General features: G+C 40.4%; 1 protein-coding gene and 1 long non-coding RNA gene across 2 annotated transcripts in view; one reads left to right on the top strand and one right to left on the bottom strand.

The window, feature by feature from the left end:
• LOC308070786 overlaps positions 1 to 13122 on the top strand; it is a 290385-nt gene that overhangs the window by 167489 nt on the left and 109774 nt on the right. The gene's annotated exons all lie outside the window — the stretch shown is intronic.
• Positions 4211 to 7043, bottom strand: LOC308070778 (protein NYNRIN-like). Its single transcript, XM_080405310.1, has 2 exons — positions 5358 to 7043; positions 4211 to 4406 (listed from the first exon to the last, which is right to left on the bottom strand). The coding sequence occupies exons 1-2, from the start codon at positions 6583 to 6585 to the stop codon at positions 4282 to 4284; spliced, it is 1353 nt and encodes a 450-aa protein (XP_080261436.1). The 5' UTR covers positions 6586 to 7043; the 3' UTR covers positions 4211 to 4281.

Genomic DNA, 13122 nt, shown 5'->3' on the forward strand with positions numbered 1-13122 from the left:
CAGGGGATTAGAGAAGCAGTACCCTAATTGTTACTGTGATTTTGGCTATATTTTTTATAATAATAGTGAGCTCTTGGTGTTGCTGTAGAAAGATACCTGTGTGTTGCATTTTGTAAGTAGTAATTCTGTAAGTGATAAGTGTGTTCTGTGAGTGTAAGCTGGAATGTGGAGAAAAGTGGCCTTTTAATTAATAATTACAAGGTTATTAATAATTGTTATATTCTAAAGACCCCGGCCCACAATTTTTGGAAGAATCTGCACAAGCGTGAAAGACTGATAAGCTAATTAGCATACGAAGCGAGGGTAGGCGGGTTCAGGTAATGAATATGTATAGGCGTTAATGGAATATTCATTGTTTCAAGCTTATTTGCTGCAGTGTTGCTTATTTTGGTTACCGGATTTATGGAATGTGGAATTTGACTTTGATAATTGTTACTGTGATTTTGGCTATATTTTTGATAATAATAGTGAGCTCTTGGTGTTGCTGTAGAAAGATACCTGTGTGTTGCATTTTGTAAGTAGAAATTCTGTAAGTGATAAGTGTGTTCTGTGAGTGTAAGCTGGAAAAATGGGAAGAAAACAGAGTGGTGGGATTTTAAAGAAAAGCCCGTTAGGATGTGTTTTGAGTCACTGGAGGGATATTGGAGGATCCGCTGGTGGAAATGTGAATAGAAAAACATTGATAAAATATTGTAAAATGGTGGCCGCTTTATAAGTTGGAATGTGGAGAAAAGTGGCCTTTTAATTAATAATTACAAGGTTATTAATAATTGTTATACTCATTTATGCTGGAAATGTGAGAACATTTCTGTATTCAGTATATTACAAATGTTGGTATGTGGTTATTGTCTTGAACATCCGAGGGGTGAATGTGAACCTCTGTATGTTTTAAAGTGTATATGGTGTAAAGAATTATTATATGTATGGTGGCGACAAGAAATTGAATGCCCTGACTGTAAGGTTTGGACGCCTTGGGATAAGAGAGAGAGCTATGTAATGTGTTATAAATTGAGACCACAATTGATCATAATCCAATTAAAATTTTATTAATTATAGCAAGTAGAATATGAGCAAAGACAGCGCTGGACGGCAGGGGAGTCTGCGCTCCGCCAGCTGCCGCCCTGAGCAGTTTAAACAGTCCTTTTTTATACTTTACTTTCGTGTTCATGAAGTAGTGGAGGTGTTAACCCCTTACTCATATATCTTTATATGGGGTCTTCTGTCTTGTTTCTGTCTGGCGGTTATCTTCTCTTTTACAAGCAGCATCCTGGATGTAGTGGAGGTGTTAACCCCTTACTCCTATATCTTTATATGGGGTCGTCTGTCTTGTTTCTGTCTGGCGGTTATCTTCTCTTTTACAAGCAACATCTGGCGGTTATCTTATTTTTCACAAGAGGCATTCTGGATATCTGGCGCCTAGTCTTTACATTATGCTTAACATAAATCTTAATAAACAATATCTTAGTCCATAGTTTCTTACAATCCCCCCTTTTTCTTTTTATCCTATTATTGTTTATTAGACACTACTTTCATTCTCGGCACTGCAAATAAACCTTTTTCCACAATCCCAACATTTATCATAACACTCACAAGGTAATACCTCACAATTACAATAGGCACAATTTTCACGTGGCATAACACATTCGCAACAATCTTCATCCTCATTAATAGATACACTCTTATATTTTCCCTAGACTTCATAGTTAAAATAAGCAATTTAGCTATGTCAAATCGTTCTCTAATAAAGTGTAAAATATAGCGTAATATACAAGGCCCAAATATAAGTCCCAGAATCAATATAATAAGCGGTCCTGCTAAAGCAGACAACAAAGTAGTTAGCCAAGGTGAAACATTAAACCAGTTTTCATACCATGACCTGCTCACCTCACGATCTTTCTTACGTTGATCTAACCTTTTCCGGAGTTCAGACATGGTGTCCTGGACTACTCCCGTATGGTCAGCAAAAGAACAACATTCTTCATTAAGAGCTACACATAACCCTCCTTCCTTTAAAAACAATAGATCTAATCCTCTTCTATTTTGCAGCACTACTTCTGATAAAGACTTTACTGAAGTGGCTAAATTTTGGATAGATTGTTCTATTTTTGCTAAATCCTCATCTACAGCCATCTGCAAACTTTGTAATTCCTGACCTTTTACTAGGGAGGCTATGCCTGTACCTGCTCCAACTCCGCCCGCTATCAGCAGTGTAGCTAGGGTTACCACTGTAATTGGCTCTCGTTTTTGTCTATTCAGGACTCCTTCAAAGTGGCGTAACACCTCCTCAGAGGTGTGATAGATCAGACGAGGAACAATAATCACCTGTACACAAAACTGAGATTGATTAAACACGTTTAGGGATAGGCAAGGCGTTACTCCGATGTCTGAACAAACCCATTTAGCTCCTGGTGTTGGGATAGCCCATTTGTCATTTTGATTCTTATGTTTCTTTATGTTAACTTTAGTGATTGTTTGATTACACAAAGACTGATATTTTTCGGGCACTGTACCTATACATTTTCCTTGACCTGTTACTAATTGAATAGTAATTCCTTGCGTATGGTTCTTCTGGTCATCCCATGGACATTCTTGTGGGTTTGAACCACTAGACCATTGAATCCTATCTGGTATTCCGATTGCCTCAAAATATGGTGGTCTAACATTGTAACATAACCAGCATTCCTTAGTTAAATTTGGTTTGCTTTCATTAAGGGTACGATAAGAGGCTTGCATTAAATCCCATAAGGGGTCTTTGGATTCTGACACTCCTGAATCCCTAACTAAAGAGGACTCAGTCACTGTGTCATTAGTTGTTCTATCTGTTACTGATAGGGAATTTGGACGAGTGGTTGTAACACTTGTGGGGACAATCTTTTTCTTAGGAAAAGTGGGTGAATTCAATACTTTATTCGGCCCAACAGGGAGTGAATCATGTGGTATTTTAATTTTTCTTATGAGAAAATGCCCTCCCCAATCTTTAGGAATTCCTGCATAGACACGTATTCCCCATGTTCGTCCTACCAACCATTCGTCTTCTAGGGGATGCAATACTTGAAATTTGATGTGAGTACAGACTTTCTTGTTACGTGGAGCTACATAATCCACGTCACGCAGACCTGTAAGATCTACACCTGTTTGTTCAGGTACACATCCGTTAGGAGTCCAGGTTGCTTTTATATATTTATCAGGAGCCTTTACTGTCCAGCCCGAGGCTATTGTCTCACATCCCCAATAACCACAATAATAGTGTCCGGGATAATGACAGTAAGGCTGTCCAGAGGCCGGGCATAAATAAAATGGAGGTCCTTTTTCACAAGGTATTGGTACTAAATCACAAAGTTTCACTACGAATTCAGGTGGCCCTGGGTTGCTAAAAGTGGCTATTGTTTTCGTTCCTTCCCAAGATATTAGTTCCCACTTAAATGGTTCATGTGGGTTTCCCCCTTTTGCTTTGGTTATTATCAATAACAAAACTAACAGTATACCAGGAAAAAAGGTGTCTATCAATTTTGCCAATTTAAGTATATTTTTACCAGTCCTGGGGAAGTTCGGCCATTGTTGCTTTAGTGTCCCATTGTTCTGGTTCTTTTCTCCACAGTTTGTTCCTCCTCTGCCTTGCCCGTCGACTCGGTTGCTTCGAGCCACGGGGTGTATCATCTTCACGGCAGCAAGGGAATTCTTCAGGAGAACAGCTGCTTCAGGCTGTCTGCCTGTTTATATAGGCTTCCCACTTTGCAGCTTTTAACTAATGGGGCAAAGCAAAACACGGTTTGTACTTCCCTTCTGCATTTTATAGCCAAGATTTCAGCTATAAAGGGGAACTGGTTGGAGTGGTAACAATAATATTGAGGGTTTATTCCTTTAGCAAAAATTTCCCACCACTCTTGGGATTCCCGAATAATTTTTTTTTTTTTTTTTTTTTTTTTAGACTCTAATTGTTTTAGTCTCCACTTAGTGAGAGCTCTTTGAATTTTTTCCAACACTGTGTGCAAACTCCTGCCGGAGAGTATCCGAATTCACAGTGTGTCCACCATTTACCCTGGCATACCTTACATTTAAAATAAGCAAATGGATAACAATTGCAGTTCAAATTATTACACCTAATTCGTATATCCAAAATGCATATATCATGTGGCTCCATGAGCTTAGCAATTACACTTCTTACATTTCCATATATAATAGATAAAAAGCGAGATAACTATAGCAAATATAAACAACAATACACACTTTATACCAAAAGGTAATGCGTCAAAATAATCAAGTAAAATCTCTATCATAACTTTATCTTCTCAATGTTATCTTGGTGTCACCTGGTGTACTAATTACTTTCCAGTGGGGTCTCGTCACTGGGCCTTTAATGCGACTGGCATGAGTCCATCCACGCTCAGCAGTCCGGACAGCTGTTTCTGTTGTAAGTAAAACAAGATAAGGTCCCTCCCAATTGGGTTTTAGGGTTTCTTCTTTCCACGTTTTAACCAATACCCAGTCCCCAGGTTTAAGATTATGAATTTTTAAGTCCAACGGGGGTCGTTGCACAATCAGTCCGCGTTCCCAAAGCTTGTTACGATGTTCTGCTAATTGTAAAACATATTCATTAATCACACGATCACGAATTAAAATATTTGTTTGTGGGCTTTCAATTCTATAGGGCATTCCATACACCATTTCGAATGCTGATATTCCCACATCCGCTCGGGGTCTAGTTCTGAGAATTAATAGTGCCATGGGTAGGCACTTAATCCATGATAATTTGGTTTCTATCATTAATTTAGTTAGAATAGTTTTGATTTCCCCATTCATCCTTTCAACTTTTCCCGAACTTTGTGGATGCCATGGCGTATGGTATTCCCACTTAATACCCAAGCTTTCTGTTAGATCTTTAACAATTTTTGACACAAAGTGTTTTCCTCTGTCTGAGTCGATTACCTCAGGTACTCCATATCGAGGTATAATGTGTTCAAGTAACACTTTAGTAACTTGGTTAGCTGTTGTCCTGGAGGTAGAAAAAGCCTCAACATAATGGGTTAAATGATCTACCAGTACTAAGAGATATTTGTAACGCCCTACCCTAGGTAATTCAGTAAAATCCACCTGCATGTGTGAAAAGGGTCTGTATGCTGGGGAACGTCCTCCAAGAGGTTTTTGCCTCATGTTGTTTCGGTTTACTTTTTGACAGGTCTCACAGGCTGCTGTAACTGCTTTTGCTACATTATATACACCTATACAGGCAAACAGTTGATTAAAATGATCAACTAACGCCTGGGTTCCCCAGTGTGTTTTACTGTGTATTTTTGAAAATATTTCGAGTGCTATACCCTTTGGTAAAACTTCTCTCCCATCTGGCAATATATACTTACCATCCTGTTCCTTAGCTCCCATTTGTTCTAGTTTTTCCTTTTCTGCAGACTCAAACCTCAAATTTTTACTAACAGGTATTTGTTGTATAGTTAAAATCGTACTATAATTGCCTGCCACTCGTTTTGCTTCTGTATCAGCTGCATTATTTCCCCTAACTTGGTAACTTGTACCTCGCTGGTGTCCCTTTATATGTACAACTGCTATTTTATTTGGCATTTTTAATGCCCCCAGAACTCGCCGAATTAATTCTGGGTGTATCAGTTCTTTTCCCTGTGAGTTAACGAATCCTCTTTCCTCCCATATTTTCCCAAAAGTGTGTACTACTCCGTACGCATAGCGTGAGTCTGTATATATAGTTCCATCCTTTCCCTTCAGTGACTCTAATGCTTTCCACAATGCATACAGCTCACAGGCTTGAGCCGACCAGCTGGCACTTAGGGGGCCCGATTCTATTGTCTTAAATTCTCCTTTCTCTGATTTAATGATGGCATATCCAGACAATCGTTTACCTTCCACTATTCGTGATGACCCATCTATAAATAGTACTTCTCCACATTGTAGTTCTTCTTCTTCTAAGTCTGGTCTAATGCGTGTCTGTTGTTCAATTGTTTGAAGACAATTATGTACTAACTCAGTACTTTCCCCTGGGTATAAAAATTCTGCAGGGTTAACCGCTTTGATAGTCCTTAGGGATAGTTTTGGAGATTCTATGAGTATTCCCTCATACTTTAGCAGTCGGCTATCTGTAAGCCATTTTTCTGCTTTTTGTTGAAGCACCCCCCTTATATTATGAGGTGCATATAGGACAACTTCTCCATTAAAGGTAATACGATTCGTTTCTTCAAGTAATAAGGCAGCAGCAACAATAATTTGTAAACAACTCGGCCAACCCCTGCTCACAGGGTCTAACAGCTTTGATAAGTATGCCACCGGTTTCTTTTGTCCTGCCCATTTCTGAGTTAATACTCCGAATGCCGTTCCTTCATGTATGTTAACGAATAAATGGAATGGCCGCTTTAAATCTGGGAGGCTTAAAGCCGGTGCTTGACTTAGCTCCCTTTTGAGACTGGCAAACTGCTCTTTATCCTGAGGGGTCCACTTGGGTATTTTGTCTTTAGACAGTTGTTCATATAAGAATTTAACTTTAAAGCTGTAGTTTTCTATCCATTGCCTACAATACCCAAATAGCCCTAATGCCTGCCGAATTTGCCTCTTTGTGACAGGCATAGGTAATTCCAGAATTCCTTTAATGCGCTCTGGATCTAATATCTTCTTGCCGTTAAACAAATAATGCCCCAAATATTTCACTTTTTCCTCCACAAATTGTAACTTTTCTTGCGATACCCGTAGGCCCTTTTGTGCAAGAAAATTTAGGAGTCGAATGCTTTCTTTTCTTACATCCTCCTTATTATTTCCTGCTATAAGCAGATCATCTACATACTGTAACAGCACGTTTCCCGTTTGTACCTGGTATTCTTTTAAGAGCTCTTCCAGGGCCTGTCCAAACAGATTAGGGGACTCAGTGAACCCTTGGGGGAGCACGGTCCACCTTAATTGCTGTCTACGGCCTGTCTCTATGTCTTCCCATTCAAAGGCAAAATAATCACGGCATTCTTCTGCCAGTGGACAGGCCCAAAAGGCATCCTTTAAATCAGCCACACTATACCAGGATTTATGGGGTCCTAGCTTACTTCGTAGGGTGTATGGATTTGCTACTACAGGGAACCGGGTGATAGTTCTTTTGTTTATTTCCCTTAAATCATGTACGAGCCGATAGTTCCCATTTGGTTTCTTTACAGGCAGAATGGGAGTGTTAAAGGGTGACATACAAGGCTCTAAGATTCCGTGTGCTAACAATCGATCAATTTCTGGTTTTAATCCCCTCCGTCCTTCTAGGGATATGGGATATTGCTTTACCCTCACAGGTATGTGGGGTTCGGAAATTTGGATTTTAATCGGTGGGATTTCCAGTCTACTAATTGTGTCCGGAGAGTACCAGACATCAGGGTTAATTTGTTTTTGATCATCCACTGTCAAAGGATAAGCAGATACTGTTAGCTCTTGATTTTTTACTTTAATTTCTAATTGCAATTCAACAATTAAATCTCGTCCTAACAGATTAAATTCTGCTTCAGGGACGAGCAAGAGTTCACCCATTCCAAATTTATTTTCAGTTTCGAATACCACATTTTTGATTTTGTTTACTTTAAAGGGTTCTCCTTTTGTCCCAATTACTTGTACTTTTTCAGGGGAAACTTTACATCCCTCAGGTATTTGCTTAATAGTTGATTTCTCAGCTCCAGTGTCTACTAAAAAGGTGAACTCTTGTTTATGGGGTCCTATTTTTAATTTTATCAAGGGCTCATGATGACTCCGGTCCCCTAAAATATAAAGCCCCTGACTCTCCTATTCCGTTTTCAATATTTCCTCATCCCTGATCCTTTCTCTGCAATTCTTTTTTATATGTCCCTTCTTTCCACAGTAGAAACAATATCTCTGTTCCTTTTTTACTATTACGTTCCCTTGTTTCGTTCCAGCAGATCTGTGTTCACCAGTTCGCCCTTTGTGATCCTCTCTGACTGCTGCTACTATCATTTTTATTTGTCGCTTGCTGCTCTCTTCTTCCCGCCTTACGTAGACTTTCTGAGCTTCCCTCAATAATTCATCCAACCCTCTATTCTGCCAGTCTTCTAACTTTTCAATCTTCTTTCTGATATCTTCCCATGATTTTGCCACAAACTGAGTTTTGAGGAGTGCTTGCCCTAAAGGGTCGTCTGGATTTACCCCAGAGTACAGCTGAAGGGCTTTCCTCAGTCGTTCCAGCCACTCAGTGGGGCTCTCATCTTTCTTTTGCATTTCATTAAATGCTTTATTGATATTTTGGCCATGGGGTACTGCTTCTCTAATCCCCTGAATTACTATAGTTCTCAGGTCCTGCATATGAGTTCTATGCGCCGGATCCTGGTTATCCCAATTAGGTTTTTGAAGTGGCCATTTAATATCTGCTTGGGGTCCCTGGGCATGCTGAGCATCCCACAGTCTCATTCCTGCTCGTCTAATCATATCTCTTTCCTCAGTAGTAAATAATTGACCAAGGATAGATTGCATCTCATCCCAAGTATAAAGATTTGGTCCCAGAAATTGATCTAATCTTTCTGCCACTCCGAGTGGGTCCTCAATTAAGTTTCCCATCTCGGTCCTTTTAAAATCTCGTAGGTCAGCCGAATTTAGAGGCACAGAAATATATCCGATCACAGGTTGAGGTCCCCCCATGGGCATTTCCCTTAGGGGGTACATCTGAGCTGCCCCTTTTTGACTTCCAGTTACGCGTCTAGGAAGAGGGGGAGAGACCCTTGTTCTGACTCTGGTGGGGGAGTGGGCGCTCTGGGGACCTCTGCAGGAGCAGGAGGAGGAATGTAAGGAGGGGGGGTTAGAAGGGTTTCGTCTAACTCTCCCTTCTTTTTCTTTTGTTTAGTTTTTATTTCATTCAGCGGGTAAAGTCTAGCTCCCGGTCTTTCTAGCCACACCTCCGCATATTGACTCTCCTCCGGGTTAAGGGGTTTTTTATTATTAACCCAGAGGTTTAATTGCTGTCTTATCCAATCTTCTTCTGACCCATAGACTGGCCAAAAGACATTTTTAGAAATCTTCTTCCCTCCCCATATCTTAGTACAATATTCTATCATTTTCTGCTTATCTTTCCCTAGGGTTCCAGGGAAATATCTCCAATTGTCTAAGATACATGCCAGAGGGGTATTCTTAGGTACAGTGGGTACCCTTCCCATGGGAGTCGAAGGCTTGCTGCCCTTCGCCCCCATCTTCTGGAATATCCACAAACACACACTCACTCGCTCCCCTTGTTCCTGGCCCAGTCCCTCGCGGGAGATGGGAGACGCAGTACTTAAGAGTCCGCACTCGCTTGGTTCAGTATATCAAACCTCTCACTCGTTATATTCCAGGAAACCCAATCCCGCCCGAACGGCAAAACCCGCGAACAAATTCGCAATATACTTACGCGTCCTGCGTCTTCGTCCGGACTCCCGTGCACAGAATTTTTATGGGATTTTACCGGTTTCTCCTTTGCTCATTATTCTAGAATTTAGGTTCGTCGGTAAGGTTGGAGTAAGCTGTTGGTCGCGGGGCCGCGAAATGCCGCGGGGCGCCCCCCCGGAGGACCAAAGCCCACTGTTCCTTATCCGAGTCACGGCACCAGAAATTGTTATAAATTGAGACCACAATTGATCATAATCCAATTAAAATTTTATTAATTATAGCAAGTAGAATATGAGCAAAGACAGCGCTGGACGGCAGGGGAGTCTGCGCTCCGCCAACTGCCGCCCTGAGCAGTTTAAACAGTCCTTTTTTATACTTTACTTTCGTGTTCATGAAGTAGTGGAGGTGTTAACCCCTTACTCATATATCTTTATATGGGGTCTTCTGTCTTGTTTCTGTCTGGCGGTTATCTTCTCTTTTACAAGCAGCATCCTGGATGTAGTGGAGGTGTTAACCCCTTACTCATATATCTTTATATGGGGTCGTCAGTCTTGTTTCTGTCTGGCGGTTATCTTCTCTTTTACAAGCAACATCTGGCGGTTATCTTATTTTTCACAAGAGGCATTCTGGATATCTGGCGCCTAGTCTTTACATTATGCTTAACATAAATCTTAATAAACAATATCTTAGTCCATAGTTTCTTACATAATGTATGCTGGTATGTTTTTCACTCTGAGGAATCACCCAGAGTGGCAAAAGAGTGTGGTATTAACCTAGCTCCACAAGATCCCTTAATATTAGCAATGGAAAAGGATCAGAGGGGAGGTTGTGGTTCCTTCTATGGAGCAACCAGAATGAAACACGTTGTAAGATAAAAAAACTTGTGCTAATGTATGTAAGATCTGAAGCCGGGGGGGGGGGTGTGTGGGGTGTGGAGAGTAAAAAAACCCTGTGAAAGTGTTAAAGTATTGGGGTGAGTTTGTACAAACCCCCGTACCCCCTCGAAGGTGCGGCTGAGTCACGCTGGACGCATGGCAGGGTGTTTGCTATTTGCCTGCGAAGGCTGATATGTAATAACACAGACTTAAAGCAACAAGTAACAGATTTGCATTCAGGGTAAGAAAGAGTTAAAACAGAAGTGCTGCTGCAGAGGCAGGCTTGTGTAACCTGCAGAGCAGGAAGAGCATCTCCTGCCCCGAACCCTTCGCTGGTGAGGAGGAGGGGGTTGCTGTTGCTGACGATTGAGCAGAAGGACCTGACAATGTCACCCCGAGTGCTGCAGCATTTGCAGCACAACAGGACCTGTAACGGCCCCTCTAGGGCAGGCAGCGGGTCTGAGGAGAGTAAAGGTGAACCTCTGATGGGGAAATTTAGATGTTTGAAAGTCAGTTGTGAATAGGACTGGATAAAGGTTTGAGTTGATTTTTACTAAGGTAATCGTGATGTAGAAAAGTTGGTGAATACAAAACCAACTTATTTGGTGTTAAACTTCAGTGAAAAGAATTTGTTACAGTTGTGGGAGCTGCTGGCCACCAGGAAAATATCCTGAAACCTTTAAAGTACAAACTAAGAAAACAAATAAGAATGCCAAATTCACCAAAATCTTTGTTGAGAAGAGATTTATTAGAACATCTAGACGTTTAAAGAAGGGGAAATGAATCCAAAAGTTAAAAATGATCAATTAACTAAAATGTTGAGCTTATCTTTAATTCAACAGAAAAGTGGAAGAGAAGACCTCCCTGAAGTAAAAGAAATCTTTAACCAGGTATATCTGAAAGTAAATTCCAAGTAAAGGGAAAAATGCTTTCCCTGTTACAGTAAAAATGATAAACAGGAGGCCTGCCTAGTTCAGGTAAAACAATATCCCTTGGTCAGCAAGGCTGTGGGGAATACTGCATAAAAAAAACTAAAATAAAATACACTCTGTAGTAGTTCTACTAATGTAAATCTGTGTTTTACCATGACTGTGACTTGTTATGGGATGCGCAGATGAAACTCTGCATTGACAACAAAGTACAAGGAATAAGGTTGGTCAAGTGCCTCCTACCACAATCAAGGGCAAGACTGGGTTGGCCTCTGTGTTTGCCACCAAGAAGGATCTTGAGCTCTGCTGCTGGCTGCAACCCAGTAGGCGTTGAGCGGTGGGGACATATGCCATGCCAGACCTTGATGTGAGGAATGGCCCCCTCTGTTATAAGAGGGTTGTCCAGGAAAGAAGAACATAAGATGGCCCATTAAGGCACTGATTTGGAAATTGGAAACCGCCTGGCCGACCATGAAGCCATACAAGTAGCAGAAGAGGTAGGAAAGAAGGAATTAACCTTAATACCAGATGGTAAAATCCAAACTGTAAGTACAGATCAAGAGCCAAATTATTCTAAAGAAAACTTAAAGGTAATTCAGGATATGAATGATAAAATAAATAAGTGGACTTATTTGAGGGATGGTCGTATAGTGGTACCATCCAATTTAATATGGACCACAGCCGTAATAGAACATAATAAGATGTATTGGGGAGCTGATAATTTATATAAAAGTCTAAATCAGAAATTGATAGGGCAGAAATTGTTTACTGTAATAAAACAGGTGACTCAGCCAACGTGAAATGTGTTTGAAAATTAGCCAGGGCAACAGTAGCAAGTTGATTTTTCCAGACTCCCAAGAATTGAGGGGGTACTGATATTTATTAAATGAATGGACACCCCAACGTATCATACAGTATTATGGACCTGCAACTTGGAATCCTAATGAACTTATTAACGGCGCTGGAGAACCTATCTACAATCTGAATCATATCATTCGTCTACAGGCTGTCTTGGAAATTATTACTAATCAAACAGCTAAAGCTTTTGACGTGAAATGCAACTTATCAACACAGGATGGTTCTCGATTACCTGCTAGCCGAAGAAAGAGGTGTTTGTGATAAAGTAAATGTTTCCAATTGTTGTTTGAAAAGTGATGACAATGGTGAGGTAGTTAAACAAATCACATCAGAGACAGGGAAGTTAGCCCATGTTCCCATCGGAACTTGGAAAGACGAATATTGACTTGTTTTCCTGGCTTCTCGGGAGCCCCTGGGTAAAACGAATCCTATTTTATTTGTTATGTGGATTAGCCACCTTATTGTTTTTGCCATGTGCTGTTCCATGTTTTATAAGATTAATTCAACACGTTATAACTAACATGCAATTTGCTATTATGGTTTCACCCGATGGCGTTAAACAAATGCGAGTAGTATGACAAAATGTACACACAAAATAACATTTTAATAGCCAACAAGAATTTGGAAACAATTGACTCTTAACAATTCAGATAACAATGTAAGCTGAGTAAAAAAAAAAAATAGAATAGCAACAAAAACAAGCGCCAGGAACGCAAAACGAGGATATGGAAATGCCTTTTATACTTTTTCACCTCCGCCATAAGTTCTTGACGTGAGACAACAGAAAAACGCACCCTCTGCCTAAACAGCAACAGGAAAAAAAAAAAAAAAAAATATATATAAAATTTTGATCTTCTTTCTAATGAACCATGTTATAAATTGAGACCACAATGGATCATAATCCAATTAAAATTTTATTAATTATAGCAAGTAGAATATGAGCAAAACAGCGCTGGACGACAGGGGAGTCTGCGCTCCGCCAACTGCCGTCCTGAGCAGTTTAAACAGTCCTTTTTTATACTTTTTACTTTCGTGTTTATGAAGTAGTGGAGGTGTTAACCCCTTACTCATATATCTTTATATGGGGTTGTCTGTCTTGTTTCTGTCTG

The sequence above is a fragment of the Falco punctatus genome (assembly GCF_963210335.1).
Source record: "Falco punctatus genome assembly, chromosome: 10".
Classification (NCBI taxonomy): Eukaryota; Metazoa; Chordata; class Aves; order Falconiformes; family Falconidae; genus Falco; species Falco punctatus.

What these genes read in the sequence shown, in the direction of transcription:
- LOC308070778 (XM_080405310.1), bottom strand. Translation starts at nt 6,585, where the DNA reads ATGCCTGTCACAAAGAGGCAAATTCGGCAGGCATTAGGGCTATTTGGG. An exon ending in GGGAGCTAAGGAACAGGATG is followed by an intron (nt 4,407 to 5,357) that starts GTAAGTATATAT and finishes TACTTACAACAG; the next exon opens with AAACAGCTGTCCGGACTGCT.